This window comes from Mytilus trossulus, chromosome 2, assembly GCF_036588685.1.
Source record: "Mytilus trossulus isolate FHL-02 chromosome 2, PNRI_Mtr1.1.1.hap1, whole genome shotgun sequence".
In the NCBI taxonomy this organism is placed as follows: domain Eukaryota; kingdom Metazoa; phylum Mollusca; class Bivalvia; order Mytilida; family Mytilidae; genus Mytilus; species Mytilus trossulus.
Genome location: NC_086374.1, coordinates 26276699 through 26298578, shown reverse-complemented (window position 1 = coordinate 26298578; position 21880 = coordinate 26276699). Strand labels below are relative to the sequence as shown.

Sequence of the window (21880 nt, the reverse complement as noted above, 5' to 3'; positions counted from 1 at the left end):
CGCTAAATACAATAATGTACACGTGTAAATGAAAATAGTTGTGTTGTAAGGTATACATTAATAAAATACGGAAATATTTTGTTGTTCATAGTTCTGAAGTGAATACGGAAATATTTTGGTGTTCATAGTTCTGAAGTGAATACGTATTGTCATACCAAAGACAAAGCTGGTATAATTCAAATAAAAGTCTTCAACAAAGTCATTCTGCACGTCTTTTTCAAATGCTTAAGATATCATAAATTAAGAAGCTCAAAAGGTGCAGGAGCGGATTCTGCAAAAGTGAAAATGGGGTTCCAACTCCCGGAACACCTGAAACTTTCACAACATTCGATAAAAATATATATAATATATACCCTTCTTCCACCCACTCCCATCCCACCAATATGCGGCGTTATAAATTGATGTATTAAAGTGGGCATGTCTGAAAAAGTTGCATAGATTTAATGACAAGGAAATTGGGTATTCACGGTAAAAGTACATCATCGTCACCAGACACCGATTTAAATCTCCATATGTTTGGTATAAACGACTTTAACGAGCCATGACGAATTGTTTCATCTTTTAATTCTTTATAATTGACGACTTGAGAAGAAGAAAGAACTGTTCTTTTTTAAACAAAAAACTTTTGATATACCTTTATTATGTTAAAGCTATTTCTAATATCGTTTGAAAAACTTTAAAACCAAATAGATTCTCAAGTTTTTGTGATTATTGAAGATATAATTGACCGTTTACCATACGATAGGTGATTGCACTGGCCTTGGCATCATAGACGATTTCAACACCTAGCATTTAATCACCATCAATTTATATATACACAATTTATACAAAAAAATAGACTCCACCTTAAATTATTGTAAATTACATGACAGATGCTTTCTCTTTTTTACCTCCAAAAATCATTGCTCAACCTTGGGATTGTTAGATACGATTGGTATTCAAATGTTTTCGTTTATTCTTATATATTGGAATGCTTACATTCACTTCATTTGAACTTTGGCGGATAGTGGTATCATTGAAAATCCTACCACATCTCCTTATTTTTGTTTTATATAAAATGGATTAATCAAGCTTGTATAAGTAACTTTTTAAGATACTTTGAATATGGAGTGTTATTCTTCATAATTTATAACAGTAATGTTATGCTGTTAACATTGCTGTATTGCGATTTAGCACCAGAATTTCAAGTTTATCGTTTAAACGTCGTGTTTAATTACGTGCACTTGGTACCGATAAAGCTATCGTTTATAATTGTACAACAATGCAATACTAGATAAGCTTTAAGATATAACTTTTTTTGCAAAATGAAGGTTCTTGTTGTCTTATTTGTTTACATTGTGTCATGTCATTGTAAACCATTCGTCAATGCTGACAAGAAATATCAAGTTGGAAAAGGAGAGGAAAGTGTTTCACGATTTAAGTCTTTACTAAAATTAGATACACTGCTTGGTGTGAAAGAGACAAGAACTGGAAAGAGAAAAGTGTCTTTCAACAGAGAATACAAACAGGATGCCGAAATAATGGACTCAAATGGCAAAAATCTAAATGTACCAAAATATAACGACACTTTGCAGTATAAACAATCAAATGGTTTTGTTGGAAAAGACAAGCCTGGAATTAAACAGATTCGTGTGATTGGTGTTAATAATACTTTAACAGACAAAGACAAAGATGTGACCAATTCTAAACTGGACAAGATATTGAACATGATGTCAGATAACTGGGATGTTGTGTCCTGGGAGAGGTCCATGCTGACAGAGATTGCACAGACAATGTCGTACCTGTTTAATGAGCTCAGAGGACAGGAAAAACGAATCAAACGGCTCAATAGAAACGTCAAAAATAGTTTGAAATTTTTATTAGATGGAAAGGATATCGGTCAAATTCTGAAAAAAAGAAAAATAGATATGAACTAACTGATCTAAAGGTAAGTTGTCTTATAAAGCATGACTATCGTAAGTACTTACTACATCCTTTGATACACAAACAATAAACTTGTGGTAAGATTGTTATATTGGTGTTAATTGTTTTAAAAATGTCTGTAACTGGAGTCATCCCTCAACATGAAATCCTATCCTAGTATTTGTATTGAAAGTTTTAGCAAACATATATGATAATTATATCCCTAGTGTAAATGGTTTTGTTTGTGAATGAACATATACAAATTACATACCAATGTTGAGGTATATAAAAGACAGAGGTGGATTTAAGGGTTATATATGATGAATGCATAGAACAAGCATCAGTTTAAACGTTGGCTAACGATGCCCGCTTCAAAGTCCTGGATTAGCACATGAAACACGCATTCAAATCATATCAGCAAGTGGAATATTTTCCGAGTTCTGTCAGATTCCACGTTATAGATAAAAAGTGTAAATCGTTAAAAAAAAATATGAGCCATTTATCAGTCAACAACACCATTACCTGCTTTGATTTTTTAAGAACAACACTCATTCCAGTTCAAGGACTATAAATCACTTTTAGATTTAAAGCAAAATGAACAATTTAAAACTGTTTTCATTCCAAAATCTGAGGATGAAATTGACATTAAAGATTAAGCAAACAGAAAATTTATAGTAGCTGTGGCTGTCATTGATCCGAACGCGGATTATTTGTCATTAAAGTCATCCTGAAAGACACATATTTCAGTTGTCGATAGTACATGTAGTGATGTACAGATAAAAAGGCGCTCATTTTCTAAAAGACCCTTAATTTATTTGCGAACTGGAGTCTGAAATTTTTTCAAATTTTCACGTTTGAAGCACAAAGTAGCTTAGTACCAGCTTTTTCCACCCAATATCCTACAGGATAAGCCTTTAGCAACAATTGACAGTATTGGGCAATGACAAACACTTGAAATGTATACTGTCAACAAGTTAAGATTATGATGAACTAAAGTTGTATTGTCAAAAATATATTATCTGTCATCTTATAACTGTCATTTTTTTAATGAATATTTCAATATCAACATATAAAAAAGAAGATGTGGTATTATTGCCAATGAGACAACTATCCACAAAAGACCAAAATGACACAAACATTAACAACTATAGGTAACCGTACGGCCTTCAACAATGAGCAAAGCCCATACCGCATAGTTAGCTATAAAAGGCCCCGATAAGACAGTGTAAAACAATATTCAAACGAGAAAACTAACGGCCTTATTTATGTAACAAAATTAACGAAAAACAAATATATAACACATAAACAAACGACAACCACTGAATTATAGGCTCATGCCTTGGGACAGGCACATAAATACATAAATAATGTGGCAGGGTTAAACATTTAGCGGGATCCCAACCCTATCCCTAACCTGGGACAGTGGTATAACAGTACAACATAAGAACGAACTATAAAAATCAGTTGAAAAAGGCTTACTCATCAGATAGACAAAAAATACAAGTGGACGTGGCCGGGTACTTATACATCCCGACACAAAAAGACACAATGAACAGACCTGAGAGTACTCGCAGTTATCTGACAGCTAGTTCAATGCCACTTACAACTATGTCTGCTGTTTAAAAAAAGGTGCAACCGAACACCGTGCGTAGCATCCGTAAGGTGTATTCCAAATGCAGTTCTTGTTGGAATAATGGTGATTAGTTTCTTCTGTGAGTGTCACATTTTCAGCTGTGACACTAATGCATCCCTTTCTTTCCTTTTAACCTATATTTTTATATTTTTTTTCAGGTAATCATGATGCTAAAAACAAAGACTCAGTATGAAATGACAGTTGTTGTGACACTTGGCAAAGGAACAATGATGTATCAACAATATTATCTAAAACTTTGTCATATTTTGTACATAATTATGTAAATATGTTAAAGTAAATTCCGCGTTTAGAAAATTCATTTATCTAAACTGCAGCTTTGTGTATTTTTAGTCTTTTTACGATTTTAATCTGACATCTAGATATCGTTTTGCTTTTAATATATGTCGTATGTGATGTCTAACTGGCGTATAAATCTACATCTTCGTTTATTCTTAACAAACAAAAAAAGCAATCTCGACAGATTTGCAGATTTGAATGAAATAATTATGAATGCCAGTAGACTAGCCAGTGTGGGGATCAACGAGTTACTTGGGCAGTCATAATTAGATCTTATTCAGTTTCTTTTTTTTTGGAGGGTTCGTGTTGCTCAGTCTTCCTGAGACTATAATGAACACTGATTTCGTCTGATTTTTATCATTGTACCATGTAATTTTCCAGTTTAAAATATATACGTCAATTTTAAAGTTTTCTTGGATGTTTTTTCCTTTACCATTTTGCGAGTGGGTAATATAATATATATAAAAGCTAATTTTACCGTCATTTTTTAAAGTGTGGCCTGTACCGAGCACATATACGAACCAGTGGTAGTCCTCCGCCATATCGTAATGTTAAGTTATTTTTTGGGACAAATACATGAATAGGCCCCGAGTATATTTGCTGAGGGGTGATTTGGAGAGTTTGGTGTTGATTATAGACCTTCAAGAGTTTCTGTTCAATTAACTCATACCTTTTAGGCTCCGGAAGATGTACCGCATGAACTTATTATCATAAAGATATATCTGTCAGCTTTTTGTGGTGTTGATCTCTCAATGCCTTAAGGTTATTGATGCGCTTTTGGACTTAGGGGTTTTGTTGCCCAAGTGACGTCATGATACCCAACTTCATCTTTTATTCAGAAAACAGTCCACACAGAAAAGACTACCTGGGTCAAAGGACAGTATTTATACTTCTCAACAAATTTTGAGATATAAAAATAATATAGAGGAAATAAAGATATGACTGACTCCTAACCAAACCGTGTTCATTCTTTCTAACCTGATACTAAAAAAACAGCGTGAATTAATTGTTCATTCAATATTAAAAAAAAGCACTGACAATCCATATTGTAATTATATTCCAGTTCAACTGTGTATGATAAAATCTTATCTGTATTGACGAAATTTAATCTGTTCAAGTCAATACAATTAGTTCATTCCAATTCATGTCTTGTCTTGAAAACTATCGACACTAATTACTCTACATTGAATTATGATTTAAAAATGAACGCCAATGTTGCAAAAATAAACGATCTTCATCAGACACCTCAATTTTTTTTTTACGTTGAGCATTTAATGCAAGGTTTAAGTTGTAATTTGTATATTGAAATAATACTTTTAAGGTACACGAATAAATAAAACAATCAAACGTTGTGTACTAAGGGGGATAACTCTATCTTAAAAAAATGCAAATTGCGAACATTATTTTAAAACAACTGAACCAACATGGTCAAAAGTTGGTGATAACTTTAATAGATGAACCAATTATCTACCTTTATCAAATATCAGAAAGTCAGCTTTAAAATTTTTAAGTATCTGATAAACTATGTAACAAATGGAACAAGAGACAAGCAATTGTCATTAAATTCTAACGATTCAGAAACAGAAGACACTGGTAAATAACAGCTTTACACTAGATATTCAGTGACTTTTATTTCAGAATGATTATAAGATAGAAAGTTAACATAGAACGGGAATTTAAAATACGTCAATAGGCCTTTCGTGTTGTATCTTTTGGATGAGCAACATAATAACTAAGATTATCCCATATTGATAGAATTTTAGTAGCGTTTTCTATGACTTGGATTTTGAATGACCGGTGAAATAGGTCCGAATGGGTTTTTTCATGTTTTTTTTTAAAAACTTTTTGACATTTACTTGATATTGTTTCAAAAAAAACTATAGGAACTAGCCTCAAAGTGGAAATTGAGAAATATGATCAACATAACAATATGATAAGAAGAACTAAAGTAAATGTCCCTTATAAGATATTACAGTATCTGAATATCATGTACATAATTAAACTCATCATAGAATACCAGGACTAAATTTTGTATATAGGCCAGACGCGCTTTCGTCTACAAAAGACTCATCAGTGACGTTCGAATCCAAAAAAGTTTAAAAGGCCAAATAAAGTGCGATGAATGTTGAAGAGCATTGAGGACCAAAATTCCAAAAAGCTTTACCAAATACAGCTGAGGTAATCTAAGCCTGAGTATTTCAAAAATTAAAAAAAATATTTGTAAACAGTTAATTTATAAATAAATGTATAACCATGTCAATGATAAATAAATTGCAGTTTCACTGTTTACGTGAGTGTCCGAATGGTCATTACAGTTCGTATCTGCAGTTTTCAATTTTGTAAATCATATTTGTTCATTATGATCAAGATTATAGAGACGATCATTCTTACTATTTTATAGCCGATCCATCCCAGCATGTCCATATATGTTACTATTCTTATTCAGTTTTTGCACTATTTTTTCATTTTTTTTTAATTATTATTATTTTTTAAATCTGCGCATTTAATTTGCCTATTCTCTGTTTTGCCACGGTTAACCCCTTAATTTTTTTTGTTTTTTTTGTTTTACAAAACAGGAAGTTTTTTCTCAGTTTTTTACCCCTCTCCCCCCTTTTTTTTTAAAAGAAAAAATCCTCAAGAAAAAGAAGGTCCAAGAATCGAGTGTTCTTTGATAGCCTTAACTGTAAATTAAAGGTGGAAATTAGTTACATAATCCCATGCCGTCACAGCGATTAGTGTTTACAAATATAAGCCCTTGGGGCAAAAAATAACAAAGGGAAATAATTTAATTAGAAAATTAGACTAGACCGGAAGTGGAAAATCCATTTTGTTTGTGTTATTGAATAACATTTTGGTCTTACTTTAGAAGGTTTAACATGTTCAAACGATAAACAAAAGAAACAACATGTTTCCTTTAAGGGACTCAATTATATCTGTTGTGATTTTCATAACAAATAATGTTGTTCAGGTAAATATAATAAACAAAAGTGCAATGAAAAGGTATCTGTGCCTGTGTGTCGTGACTGTCAAACTGTTTATTTACAAATTACAGAATAATATTTTTTAGGACTGCTCATTCAAATGTGACATGTATATAGTGGTCACAAGAAACGATTTTGGCTATTAAATAACACATCGAAAAATGATAATAAAATTCCCCTATTTAATATTTGCTGCACAGAAAGACAGTACTAGTAGTACAGCAGTCCAAATACTACAGCTGACATTAGTCCAATGCACCTTATCCCTAAAAGGAAATCAGGCCTGACCCAAGAATCTGTCTCACTTGAACTTGAATGTCATACGACAATCACTTTTCCATTGTCAAAATTGTACAGGAACTTTTGTTGTCCAGTAATGGTCAACAAATAGCGATGAGGTGTATTTTAAAATAATAGACCACTTTCGAGTTCATCCGTCACCGGCAAAAACTCGTCAATTATGCACGCCTTTATGACGTAATTTACCAGATAGAGGGGGTCGCCTGTATCCCTGAACTATTTACGTTCATCAAGCGTCTTAGTGATCGTCTTTGTGCAGGATAAACTAGAAATAATGGTTGCTCTGTAGGTACTTACTGACAATTCCCTAATGACAGCAGTGTTGATTGTCAATTTTGAGAATTCAATTTGCCGAATAATTCGTACAATATAGAATTATAGTTTTCCAACCACTCGCTCAACATTGGGAGGAAGTGACGACGCCCCTAAACGCACAAATGACGGTGATAAAGGCGTGTATAATTGACGAGTTTTTTCCGGTGACGGATGAACTCGAAAGTGGTCTATTATGACGTCTTGCAAAGCTATTATGTTTATATGTCCCTGCCATAACAAATGAGGGCATTAAGTTTTACCCTTGTCTAAGTATGTGCATACTTTCCAAAGTGGGCTTCCGTTTTCAACTTTAGTTTATCTTAACTGAATGTAAAGAAACTTATACCCAATGCTTATTACCACAAAATACAGATTAAGTTTGAATTTTAGTGGTGTGACTATAACTGTTCAAATGTCATGCCCTTTACAAATGGAAAAATTGTTTTCTTTCTCTAACTTAAGTTTGCCTCAACAAATGTTATGAAACTTATATACAAAATGGTTTGCAGTTAGTGCTCCGTCCGTCTTTCCATCCGTCAGGCCTGAAGTTTGGCCATTCAGTTTTTCACACTTTTTTCTGTCATCATGTTTATGCTTGAAGATATTGATTTGATATTTGGTGTATTGAAAAAACATTTTATCATGACAAGTTACAGATCAATTGGAAATATGCTTTCCAACTGACAGTGAACTGATAATTTTTTGTAGAGTTATGATCCTTTGATTTAAAAAATTCACTAAGAAAATCAGTTTTCCACATTTTATGCCCTACACAATGTACATGTACCTTCAATTCTAAAGGGGCATTATGTTCTCTGGTCTGTGGATCCGTATTTTGAGCGCTCTTGTAATAAATTTTCCCCAGATTTTAATGAAACTTATTTCATAGATTTTTATCAGCAATGTCTCAGACAAGTTTAAAAATCAGTGCTGATCAATTATATTTGAAAGAGTTATGCCCATTAGAAATATAGATTATATATGAATTGGCATTGTAAGCACTCTCACATGTACATTTTTTTTGTTTTGTTTAATATATATTGACTTAAGACAGATAAAATATGTGCAACCAAGTGGGAAATGTAAATGAACTCTGTTGTTTAATTTTTACATTGTGACTTGGAAGAAAGGTTGCCTCATTGGAACTTATTCCACATCTACTTATCTAAAATACTCTAGAATATCGCCTTTTCAGCTATATCTTGCATTGTATATATTATAGGTTGTTGCAGAAACTTGTTCCAATGGGATAATGTAAGTACATGTATAATATATATAACTTTACAGTAGCACATTTCATACTTCTGTTAGCATAATTTTGAATTTAATGTATGCACCTTTGATATTGTTACAACTCATATTTGACCTTTAGCTACATGTACAAAGAATCTAAATGTAAGCAACAATATAAAAAATCGCTTTCTAATAATCTGTAGTCAAGTGAAGAAATTTTATGTTGTCAAACATTGTCTTAAGTTTGAGCAATGTACATAATTTATGGTGCCATATAATATTTTTTATAATTGGACATATATGACTTTTTTATAATACATGCAGTGGCGGATCCAGGAATCAGTTCCTGGGGTTGGCCCTCCCCCCTTTTTTCTGGATGATCAATGCATTTGAATGGGGACATATAGTTGGAATTCCCCCTTTGTCCTGGGTTGGAAACCCCCTTTTTCAAATGACTGGATCTGCCACTGCCATGTCAAACAAACATACATGTTTACTTCAAATACATATACTATTAATGCTTTAACAACAAATTTGATTTTTTTTTCTGCTTAACATAAATGGCAGGATTTTACCATCATTGTGTTATATTATATGAGTTTGTCTTGGAGATGATTTGCTCATATCATGTAATAAATATGAATATGAATTGGATAAGTATTATATTAGGAGAAGTTGAGTAACCAACATTTAAAATACATGAAAAATCGTGAAGTTTTTTATTTTCAGATGTAACAGTCCTTACACCTGTTGTCATGGTAATTGCTGTCACGACAACGATGATGATTATATCTATGGTTATAGAATGTCCTTTTGGAATCTTTGGTATTTCTGGTAAGTTTGACTAAAGTAGAATTTCTTCAGATTAAACTTAAGAGTAACACTAAAGTCTTAACTAAAGGATAACAGGATACATATTCTAAACTAAAAGATAACAGTGTACACAGTCCTAATTAGAGGATAACAGTGTAAACAGTCCTAATTAAAGGATAACAGGGTACATATCCTATGCTAGATACATGTAGGTAGAGGTAGAGTCTTTATTTAAGGATTACAAGGCACAATGTCTTAATGTAGGGTTAACAGGGTACACAGTCTTAACCCTTTCCACCATGGATTTTTTTTTGCATACTTGATTGGCATAGGACTTTTTCAATAAAAAAAAATTATAAGGTTTAAAGTATAAAGGCATTGCGAAAAACAAATATTTCGTCAATGAAATTTCAGTCAGATATTCTCATGAATATCCTTTTAATATTGGATACAAAATTATTAAGTCTGATACAGATTTTTCGAAGGTAAGATGTTTCAATTTAGGCACTACACATGCCTCAAAAGGCGTCATTATGGAGGTAAGGGTTAACTTAAGGATATCAGGGTACACTGTTTTAACGTAAGGACTCATAGGTAAATATTCTAAACTAATTTAACTAATGGATTAAATAATGTAAAGTTTCACTCTTTAACTTAAAGATTACAAGATACAAAATACAATTTGTTATTTCTATGTGAAGAAATCAAAATTTATATAATATTACAGACATGAGAAAAAAGAGTCTAAATGACACAATTCTACTTCTTACTGCCATGATTATTAGAGTATTAAAATTTTCAACTTTGTACTTTGAATCAATAAAACAAAGGAGTACATGTAAAGAAAAGTCAATTTTGTCTCTAGAAATAAAAAAATGTATGTATGCTCTAACATCAAAGATTCTTAGAAGTTGATATAATCACTGATTAATAATCAGCAGATGTTTAGATACATGTGATATATACATACTTTGTTAATCAAACCTTCCAATAACTGTTGCAAATAATATCAAATGATGACAAAATATATTTGCTGAGTAGCAGTATTTAGCTATTACATCATAAATTAATATATAGTAATTATTTCAAGTTTGAGTCATTTTCAGTGGAAAAATATATCGATCATCAATTTCTATAGATTTTTGGGGTGATTAAAAAGTATGTGGGAAGTTACTTCTTTAGACTATTGAAATTGATCACAATTATAATTATTGTATGTTTGAACTTTTTAATGGTCTTCAACATATTGGTACAAAAATGTGCTTCTCTTGCAGCAGATTTACTTCAGTATCTGTCAATATTGACAGAATAGAAACTCTTTATTTATTTGCAATACTGATTATTTATAGTTCTAATACAAGTAATTCATATTCTTAAAGTGAATTATAAAACAACATGTATTCTGCAGGTTTATAATTCTGTTTGTTTTGATGTCATGTTTCGGAGGTTGTGGATATTACAAACAGCGCCAGAGGATAATTCGTAGGAGGACTGGTTCCCCAGCACGTAGTAACAGAAGATCCAGAACAATCATACTCACTAACACAGGGGAGACAAACCCTACATCTTATGCATATTCAGGACCTGGTGCTGAGCCTTATAGCAATGTTTACCAACCACCTCCTTATTCTGAGGTACTTTTAGCTAATGTCCATAGACTAGCTGATTCTGAGTCTAAAGCGTATTCTAAAGTCACATGCAGCCCAAAAAAATGTATCTCATTCAATTAATTAAACTTTGTTGTTTATCATTTTCAGTCAAATAACCATTCCAGAATGTTCTTAGATTCTTAAACAGGGAACAAAACAAATATGAAGTGCTTTGTATATTTTTTCAATATCAATATTGGCCAATCACCTACAAAATGTAACTGAACAACATAATTGTATATTTTAGTATCAGTTTAATTTTTGTTTGTTTGCTTGGAATAATATTGTTATATATCGACATACTTTTGATGATCACTTTTAGATCTAATTAAGTTATGCTTAATTTTTATTAAAGGTAATGTTGCACCCAGGACTTTATCCAACCAACAAAGAAAATCTTCCTCCTTATCCTGGAGATTCCAGTCAGAATAGAACAGGTTAGTTTTACTGATACCAGTATAAAAAAAATACAGACATAACAAGATCCCAGTATAACAAGATACAGACAAAACAAGATACCAGTATAAAAAAATACAGACATAACAAGATACAAGTATATCAAGATACCAGTATAACAAGATACAAGCATAACAAGAAACTAGTATAACAGGATACAAGCATAACAAGATAAATGTACAAGCAAAACAAGGTACAAGTATATCAAGTTACCTGTATAACAAGATAAAAGCATAACAAAATACAAGCATAACGAAATACAAGTATAACAAGATATCAGTATAAAAGATACAAGTATAACAAGATACAAGTATAACAAGATACAAATATATCAAGATACAAGCATAACAATATACATATATATAACAAGATACAGACATAACAAGATACAAGCTTATCAAGATACAAGCATAACAAGATACGTATATAACAAGATACAAGATACAAGCAAAATAAGATACAATAAAATTGAGAAAGGAAATGGGGAATATATATTAAAGCGACAACCACCCCACCATAGAGCAAACAACAGCCGAAGGCAACCAATGGGTCTTCAATGTAGCGAGAATTCCCACACCCTTAGGTGTCCTTCAACTGGCCCCTAAAATATGCATAATAGTACAGTGATAATGGACATCATACTAAACTCCAAATTATACACAAGAAACTAAAATTTAAAATCATACAAGACTAACAAAGGCCAGAGGCTCCTGACTTGGGACAGGCGCAAAATTGCGGCGGGGTTAAACATGTTTTTGAGATCTCAACCCTACCCTATACCTCTAGCCAATGTAGATAAGTAAAAGAATAACAATACGCACATTAAAGAGAAGTCCGAGTCCGATGTCAAAAGATGTAACAAAAGAAAATAAATAAAATGACAATAATACATAAATAACAACAGACTACTAGCAGTTAACTGACATGCCAGCTCCAAACCTCAATTAAACTGATTGAAAGATTATATTATACAAGTATATCATGATACCTGTATAACAAGATACATGTATAACAAGATACAAGCATAACAAAATACAAGCAATCATACAGACATAACAAGATACTAGTATAACAAGATACAGACATAACAAGATACTAGTATAACAAGATACAGACATAACAAGATACAGACATAACAAGATACATGTATAACAAGATACAAGCATAATAAAATACAAGCAATCATACAGACATAACAAGATACAGACATAACAAGATACAAGCATAATAAAATACAAGCAATCATACAGACATAACAAGATACAGACATAACAAGATACAGACATAACAAGATACAGACATAACAAGATACAGACATAACAAGATACAGACATAACAAGATACTAGTATAACAAGATACAAGCATAATAAAATACAAGCAATCATACAGACATAACAAGATACTAGTATTACAAGATACAAGCAAAACAAGATACAGACATAACAAGATACTAGCATAACAAGATACAGACATAACAAGATACAGACATAACAAGATACATGTATAACAAGATATCAGTAAAACAAGATACCAGTATAACAAGATACATATATAACAAGAAACAAGTATAACATGATACAAGTACAACCAGATACATATATATAACAAGATGCATATATAACAAGATACAAGTATAACAAGATACAAGTATAACAAGATACAAGTATAACAAGATACAAGCATAATCAGATACAAGTATAACATGATACAAGCATAACAAGATACATATATAACAAGAAACAAGTATAACAAGATGCATATATAACAAGAAACAAGTATAACAAGATGCATATATAACGAGATACAAGTATAACAAGATACAAGCATAACAAGATTCAAGCATAACAAGATACAAGCATAACAAGATACATGCATAACAAGATACAGACATAACAAGATACAAGCATAACAAGATACAAGCATAACAAGATACAAGCATAACAAGATACAAGCATAACAAGATACATGCATAACAAGATACGTATATAACAAGATACTAGTATAAAAATGCCTCATAAGTTATAACTGGTAAACTTATATAGATTATTACTGAAAGACTAATACAAAATCTAAATGAACATAAATATTAAAATGGATTATGTGTTTGCCAGGTTAACAATTCAGACTATTTCAAAAGCTGATTGTTTCTAAGTCTTCTTAAAGGAAATGATAATTTCTAATTTAGAAGTGGCATGACCTACATTAAATGCAGTAAAAAGAAAAAAATAGATTTTTTACCATCATGGACATATATATCATGGACATACATATGTGTTTAAATTGTGTATAAATCAACAATATTTTTAATATGTCTGCAAAAGCTAATTATATATTAAAGCAAAACAAACCAATTAAGCTTGTTATTATATATTGTAGCTACAGATACAGTGCCTATAAATACAGATACAGTCCCAATTCAGCCGCCACCATACACTGAGATAGCCAATCAAAATACAGATCTGAATCAACCAACCTATCAGAACACTACACCTCAAGCAGCTCATCAAAATTCTGCACCTTTACAGCAACAGACAACCAATCAGCAAGCACCTCAGGAGTCCAATCAGAATGTAGCTTAATGAACTCAGAGAACAGTATTGTGCTTTATACAGTAATGTAATGAGATACACTGGTCTCACTTGTCTCTTTTTTGTAAAGAAATCCACTTTATTCATTTTCAGTTGTTTCATTCAAATATTTTTTCCCAATTTTTTTGTTTTTTTATGATACAAACCTTAAGTGAATTATTATATATAATAAACTTTAGAGTCATACTTATGACATTAGGCGCCAGCTGATGCCTACATCTCTAGGCAGGATTGTCTTGCTGCACTGAAGACCAATTGGTGGCTTTGAGCTGTTCTCTGTTCATTGGTCCAATTTTTTTTTGAAACATTCTCAAATTTCTAATTGGAGAAATATAGACATTTCTATAGATAAAATTCCTCTTGTTTAAGGTCTATATAGATTTTAATTTGAAAAATTGAAACAACTAGTGAAATTATTTAAAGAAAAGAGTTAAATTTAAAAGAAAAAAGAAGAAAATTAATTAAACTTATTTGATTTATTATTGAAAGTGTTAGTTTATTTGATTTAAAACGGTAAATTAAATTGTTGATATTAAAGTTCTGTATTTATTTGCTATGTTGAATACTTGAATGGATCAACTATTTGTAATCTTAAATGATGTATTATCAGTAAGACAATCAGTTGCTGTTTATAGGTAAAAAAAAATATATATGATATTTGAAATTGCGAAAATTTTGTCTCACATGCACCAAAATACAGAAATGTAGTGATAACTTTTTGATGTGCTAGGAGGCAAGAAAACTGTAAATGTATATTTTTTAGCCCTTCTATAAATATGTTATATATTTTGTCATGAACGTGTGTAAAATGTTTTAGATAATCAAATTCTCAAGAAACAATAGTCTCCTTATTCTTTCTTTTTTTCAAAGCAGTGAAAATCAGGGTGTTCCCTCTTAAAAAAAAAGAAAGCCTTGAATATAGTAGCTTTCTCTTTGTATGGGAGTGCCCTTCAAATTCACCAAAATAAGGACAATATGGATTATGGAACCTTCATTTACTTGCTATGTTATCTATTATATAAGTAAACTTTTACCTATGAGTTTGGGAAATATTCTGCCCCATAAAAGCAGGACATAATTCTATACAAAAGTGAACAAAAAATGCATGAACATAAAAAAAAACCCACCCTTGCTATAGGTGAAAATGAATATTCAACCAGAGAAATCTTGTCCTCCAAAAATTAAATGGGTCTTTCCCATATATAAGAATAGTTAATGGGTCTGGAAGTGTTTTCTTTCAGTTGAAGTAATGTATAAGAATATAGATAATATATTGTACCTGAATAGTACAGGTGTATCAATGTGTATGTGAATCTATTTGATAATGTCTATGCATTTAAAACATACTTCGAAGGTTGTGAGATATTGTATGAATAACATCAATTCTTCTGTAAGATTTATTTTATTTTGAAGAAATATCCAAAATTGCCAAATGTTGAATTGGATCATATGTTTTAAACTTTTACACTGGTATAAACATTTGTGAAAATACTTTAAACTTGTCTTTAAAATATGTTTTCAGGATCAACTAGATTGCAATTTACTTACAGTTTGAATGCATTACAAACTTTGATATGGCTGTGACTTGTATTTAAAGAAAACTATTCTTTTGAAATTAATAGTTTACAATGTACTTCCTACACTGTTGTTATTGTATGATTAAAAAATGATAAGTTTGCTGTTATTTTCTAACCGTAAAATCTTACGTTTTTCATGACAATAAGGTTAAGAGTGTGTGAAACTGGTTTTATAGTATTCACAAAATAGATATGTTTAAGATAAACCAACAAAACCTTTTAATCAACATTAATAAATTGCATTTGTACTACAAATCATGTCTTTTCATTGGATGGTTGGAATAGCTTAAAACAAACAGTTTAACAAAAAATATTTAATCAAGAACATGAATCATTACTTTTACAATTGTTGTGTTCCAGTCAAATAATTTCAATTAAGAATTTGTTTTTTTGTTAGGAGAGGAATCCATGTACTATAATGAGTTGTTGGATTAAAGGTTGAAATCCAGTCTTTTTATGATGTATTAAATTTTATGTCTTTATGTTTTCGCTATGTTTGTTAATTTTTATTTCTTATATGCTAGTCTTTCTTTAAATGATGTTTTATCTTTTTAATCAATCAATGCATTTTGTGATTAACTTAAGTTGATAACTGAGTTTGATCAGATTTTTTACTAGACAATTTAATTTAAGAATTATAAAACAGGATTATGTGCATTTTCTTTATTTATGTTACAGCATTATTGTTAGATTTCATTTTTTGTATATGCATAATATCTTTTTATTAAAATGTATAACCAATTAATCAAACATTTGATGGAGTTTCCCATGATTATTCAAATTGAATTTAAATAATAATATCGGATGTATCTGCCTTTCAATTAATTTTCATAATAATTTATTCAAAGCTAGAGGAGTTTAAATGATATTTTCTGCTCTATTATTTGCAAAGTTTTTACACTCTTTAACCAAAGTTTACAGGAATGATTTAGGAAGGTATCTTTAAATGATTTAAGGAAGGTATATGTAAATGATGCTCCTTTTGGTCAGGTAGGATGTGAGACATTGCCGCCAGTTTGAGTGCCAGAGATCAAATTCAACATTTTTTTTTTCTGTGAAAAATTTCATTTCTTCTTTTCTCTGAAACTCAATAATCTTTTAAAATTAATTTAGGATTAATTCATCAGACCTTATTTTCCCTTTTGCATTGACGAGTTCATTTGCAAGATGAGCAATGTTGTCTCAAAGAGCCACCAGTAAAATGCTCTTTAATGCAGAGACATCTCCAAAGATTTATTGTGATATGTAAGACCTGGATAGGAATACAAAAGTTAGACAGTATTAGGACCTTTTGTAAATATAAAATTTAAGAAAAAAGCTAGGTTGGGATTATGCAATTTACAAATTATGTATAATAAAATTGGCAAACAGTTTACAGGTCCACAACAAACTTTAGGATCTTAAAAGCTTGCTAATATTAAAAGGGAGAAAATATATAGATACTTAAAAGTGTTATAAAGAAAAAGGATCATCAGAAATGATTTTTTTGTTGTATTTAATAATGTAATGTGATCTTTCTTGCCATTTATATCAACAACAAAATTCATGTTAATTGTGTTATTTGAATGTTTCTGTAGGAAAAATCATTTAACGGTGCTTTTTAGATATTTTAATTTCAGTTCTATACCTGCTTTTCACTCTACTCTACTTTTTTGAAAGATAGATATTAAGATTAAACATTAATGTTATTGTTTGCATGAAATTCTAATATTTTTGAGCCTTTAAGCTTTATCATTTTTAAATATTTTTATTAAAGGTTTATCATTGTTAATCATGTTCATTGGTTTTAAATTTATAATTTATTTACTGAACCAAAACAAAAAGGATTGTTATTAAGTGAAAAAGAATTTATTATTTTATATATATATTTGCCTTATGTTAATGTATACTGTTGTGAATGTACTCAAAGAATAAAGAATCATTGAGAAGTGTATGGTGTTTATTTTGTTCCTTTGACCACAAGGTAGGAAATGACATTCAAGTGGCTCTCACACTACTATGAAAGGTAAATTAGGTGTTAATGTCCGAGAAAGTTGCCCAGTGTATATTAGTGAAGTTACTTTTATCCAATTCATGGTTTCTTTTAATACATGACAGTGACTAATACTACAAGATGGGTTCATTATGGAAATTAGTATTTCCTTTGTAATTAATAGAACTGAGAAATTAACAATAAATGGACTTTTTATTGCTGTAAATCCATCACTTATCCTCCATCACATCTAATTCTGTCCAGACTCATTGATATTAGGTTACAAAAGAAAATCTTAGATTAATTTTCATTGTGATATTGCTGAAAAAGATGCTTTAGAGTCCCAAAATGCAATCAACCCCTTCCTGTTGAGTATGCTTTTATTATTTTCAATTTTGTTAAGTGCACATCAGGTTTAGAATATGATGTATGTTAGACAGGTATGGACTTTTTCTTATGAATTCAATTACTCTTTCAATTTTCTATTCATAAGCCTGAAACTTGTCTTGATATATATCAAACAATGTGCACCTTTTAGTTTCTGTCCGTTCATCCGCCCATTTGTCCGTAACAAACTGTGACTATATCTAGAGAACAGTTATACTTTTATAATTTATACTTGTCATGTATATTAACCAACACCAGAGGGTGTGACATAATGCATGCCCAAATTACACCAAACATCTTAAGGGTATCTAATTTATAAATGTGTCCACTGATCCTTCCTTCTTAGCATCAAAGCTGACATGGATGAAAATGTAAACAGGAGGGTACCTGATCATATGCTTTTGTCTATAAGCATGAACAAAGTTTTTTTCATTCAAACAAGCTGTTCTGAGTGTTAATATCTACCTATTGTCAATTTACGCACAAACTATTAGAAAACTCCTTGTAGGAGACGTGTCCTTAAAGGGGCACTAGCTGTCATGTTCACTGATTTGTATCAAGTTCTCACATTTGAATTATAACAATGTTAATCATTTGTCAACTATTGAAAGACTTAAATAAAATTAACAGGTCAGAAGCTCTATGATATGTAGCTTCGTTTCGTGTGTAGTTTAGTCGACATCATCATATCAACTATCGAGTTGACCCCAGAACACCTCCAATGACCATATAAAGCGATATAAACATCAATATAGATCTAAATAGATTTGGAAACTCGTGCAAATAGTTTTTTCGTGGTCTGTTTAATTTCATAGATCAAAAATATATGTTTATCATCGATTTCACTTGTATAAGAATTGGGGTTTTTTTTGTGGATCGAATCAGTCAATCAAATGATTTACCTTTGTTTCACTTTCAATGTTGACATTTTTATGCCCCACCTACGATAGTAGAGGGGCATTATGTTTTCTGGTCTGTGCGTCTGTTCGTTCGTCCGTCTGTTCCACGTCAGGTTAAAGTTTTTGGTCAAGGTAGTTTTTGATGAAGTTGAAGTCCAATCAACTTGAAACTTAGTATACATGTTGACTTTGATAAGATCATTCTAATTTAAATGCCAAATTAGAGAATTTATTCCAATTTCACGGTCCAGTAAACATAGAAAATGATAGTGCGAGTGGGGCATCCGTGTACTGTGGACACATTCTTGTTTTCCTTTAAATAACTTTACACGGACAATTTATGCGTTTCCATCTGTAACAAAGGAGTTAAATTTAAATTCACATGCATACGGATGCAATGGGGTCGAATTATTCACTTGCAAGTGACTAATTCATCATCAATGTTTCGTAGCTAATTTTGGCAAAATTTAAATCATACTTGCTGCTTAAAGCTAATAATCATTTCACTATTTCACTTTTATAAATGATTGAACAAAAAAAAAACCTTAGATTTTTATATATCTCGTAACTATGGCCTCATAAGAGACGATTTATACTAATTTCTTGTTATGTTTGCCTTATTGTTTTAAAACCTAATTAGCGAAACTGTAAGTGGCATCAATGATCAGCAAGACGAGATCTACAAATAAGTCAACATGACAGAAATGGTAGATTAACTCCTATCCGCTACATGACGATTTTTATTTTATAAAAAAAAGTCCGTTTTGGCTTATCATCTTGATAAGTATAATGGATAACGAGAAACTCTAAAAGTCATACAAGAGAGGGGTTTATGTAGCAATAAAGCAAGAATTGAGAAACCATTTTATACACAAGGAAATGTAAGTCAGGAATATCATGACACAGGGACTCGGTTAGCAGATTAACATTTTACTTGCCGAAAACAAAGAAATACTAGTAATGATAAAATTGAGAAAGGAAATGGTGAATGTGTCAAAGCGACAACAACCCGACCACAGAGCAGACAACAGCCGAAGGCCACCAATGGGTCTTCAATATAGCGAGAATCCCCGCACCCGTAGGTGTCCTTCAGCTGCCCCAAAAAATATGTATACTAGTACAGTGATAATGGACGTCATACTAAACTCCAAACTATACACAAGAAACTAAAATTAAAAATCACACAAGACTAACAAAGGCCAGAGGGTCCTGACTTGGATCAGACGCAAAATTGCGGCTGGGTTAAACATGTTTATGAGATCTCAACCCCCCCCCCCCTATACTTCTAGCCAATGTAGGAAAGTAATACGCACATTAAAATTCAGCTCAAGATAAGTCCGATGTCAAAAGATGTAACAAAAGAAAATAAATAAAATGACAATGATACATAAATAACAACAGACGTCACTACTAGCAGTTAACTAACATGCCAGCTCCAGACCTCAATTAAACTGATTGAAAGATTATAATAATAATAAATAATAATAATGAATAAGCTTTATTAAGAGTCGGCATGGTATATCAACATAGACATACATAAGCTCTAATGAGCTTTTAACCGACATATAACCGTCTTCATCATATGAATAATCCCTCCCGTTAGGGGTTAAGTATCATACTATCATAAAATATATGAGAAGAACATTACCCGTGTCATGTCAACAACTGTTTTTTTGTGTTTTTTTTTTTTTAAATAAATGTGTTGAGTTCCGATGCAAAGACCCTTTAAGTGAATCAATATTAAAGCCAACATATGCAATCTTCAATGACCTGACAACAGTATCGTAACTAAATCCCTTCCTTATAAGTCTGTTTAAAGGTTTTGCAAGCTTTTGAGGTGCATACTGACATTTTTGTGCTTTGTACAGAATATTACCCTAAAAAAATGGATGTGAAATACCTGAACGTATAAGATGTCTGCATGTTGAGTTATATTTACGAATTATTTCCTTATACCGATAATAAAATTTAGTAAATGTTTTGACCAGTTTGTGATATCGAAAACCCTGGTGTAATAATTGTCAGTAATACATAAATATCGAATGAATCGTACACGTTGAGATATATAAACACCATAAGATGGTGACAAGGGAACGTCACCATTTAAAAATGGATAATTAACTAACAATAGGAAATGAAAAATCATCTCTTTCATAATTATTTTTTGTATTAAGCTTCCCGTTAATGATATAGATATCAAGATCGAGGAAAGGGCAGTGGTCATTGTTAGTATTAGCTTTATTTAAAGTATGTTCAACAGGATAAATTTCTTTAGTAAACATACTGAAGTCGTCATTATTTAAAATATACTAAATTTTATTTAAAAATAGTTTACATTTTATGTATGCCTTTTTTATATACAATGTATATTATTTAAATAGTATAAAAACATGTACAGGAACAAATTTACTATCAAATTTTAGAAAGACACCTTACTATTACTAAACAAACAACCCAATAATTAACAAAAAAATAAAAAGTTGGCTAAATGAGAATACCTTATTTTAAAAAGATGGATAAATGAGAAGACACCAATATATCATCCAAATATCTAAAAGTATTGTTAAATTTTTGTATCAAATGTTATTTCGATGAGTCTTTGCTAATTTTAGTCATAAATTGTAACTCATAACAATACAAAAACAGGTCCGCAATAAGTGGTGCACAGTTAGTCCCCATTGGAATTCAAATAACTTGATGATATACGGAACCTCCAAAGCGAACAAAAATGTTAACAAGTGAAAATTCAAGCGCATATAGTATCAAAGCATGTCCAATTGGCATAGTTCTTTTGTTAATTGCTACTAAAAACCACCTAAAAGAGTATGAACATATATACTCGCATTCTGACTTTTGAAATGCCCAGTAAATTAGGGA

At 31.0% G+C, this 21880-nt stretch overlaps 2 protein-coding genes across 2 annotated transcripts; both read left to right on the top strand.

Annotated features, from left to right (window-relative positions):
* The first annotated feature begins 1006 nt into the window (after positions 1-1006).
* LOC134705001 (uncharacterized) lies at positions 1007-3879 on the top strand. The gene is made up of 2 exons (XM_063563775.1): positions 1007-1927; positions 3694-3879. The coding sequence occupies exon 1, from the start codon at positions 1305-1307 to the stop codon at positions 1914-1916; it is 612 nt and encodes a 203-aa protein (XP_063419845.1). The 5' UTR covers positions 1007-1304; the 3' UTR covers positions 1917-1927; positions 3694-3879.
* A 2742-nt stretch (positions 3880-6621) lies between these two features.
* LOC134706854 (WW domain binding protein VOPP1-like) lies at positions 6622-17437 on the top strand. The gene is made up of 6 exons (XM_063566170.1): positions 6622-6800; positions 8651-8682; positions 9391-9495; positions 10883-11108; positions 11479-11560; positions 13957-17437. The coding sequence occupies exons 1-6, from the start codon at positions 6738-6740 to the stop codon at positions 14157-14159; spliced, it is 711 nt and encodes a 236-aa protein (XP_063422240.1). The 5' UTR covers positions 6622-6737; the 3' UTR covers positions 14160-17437.
* Positions 17438-21880: the final 4443 nt, after the last annotated feature.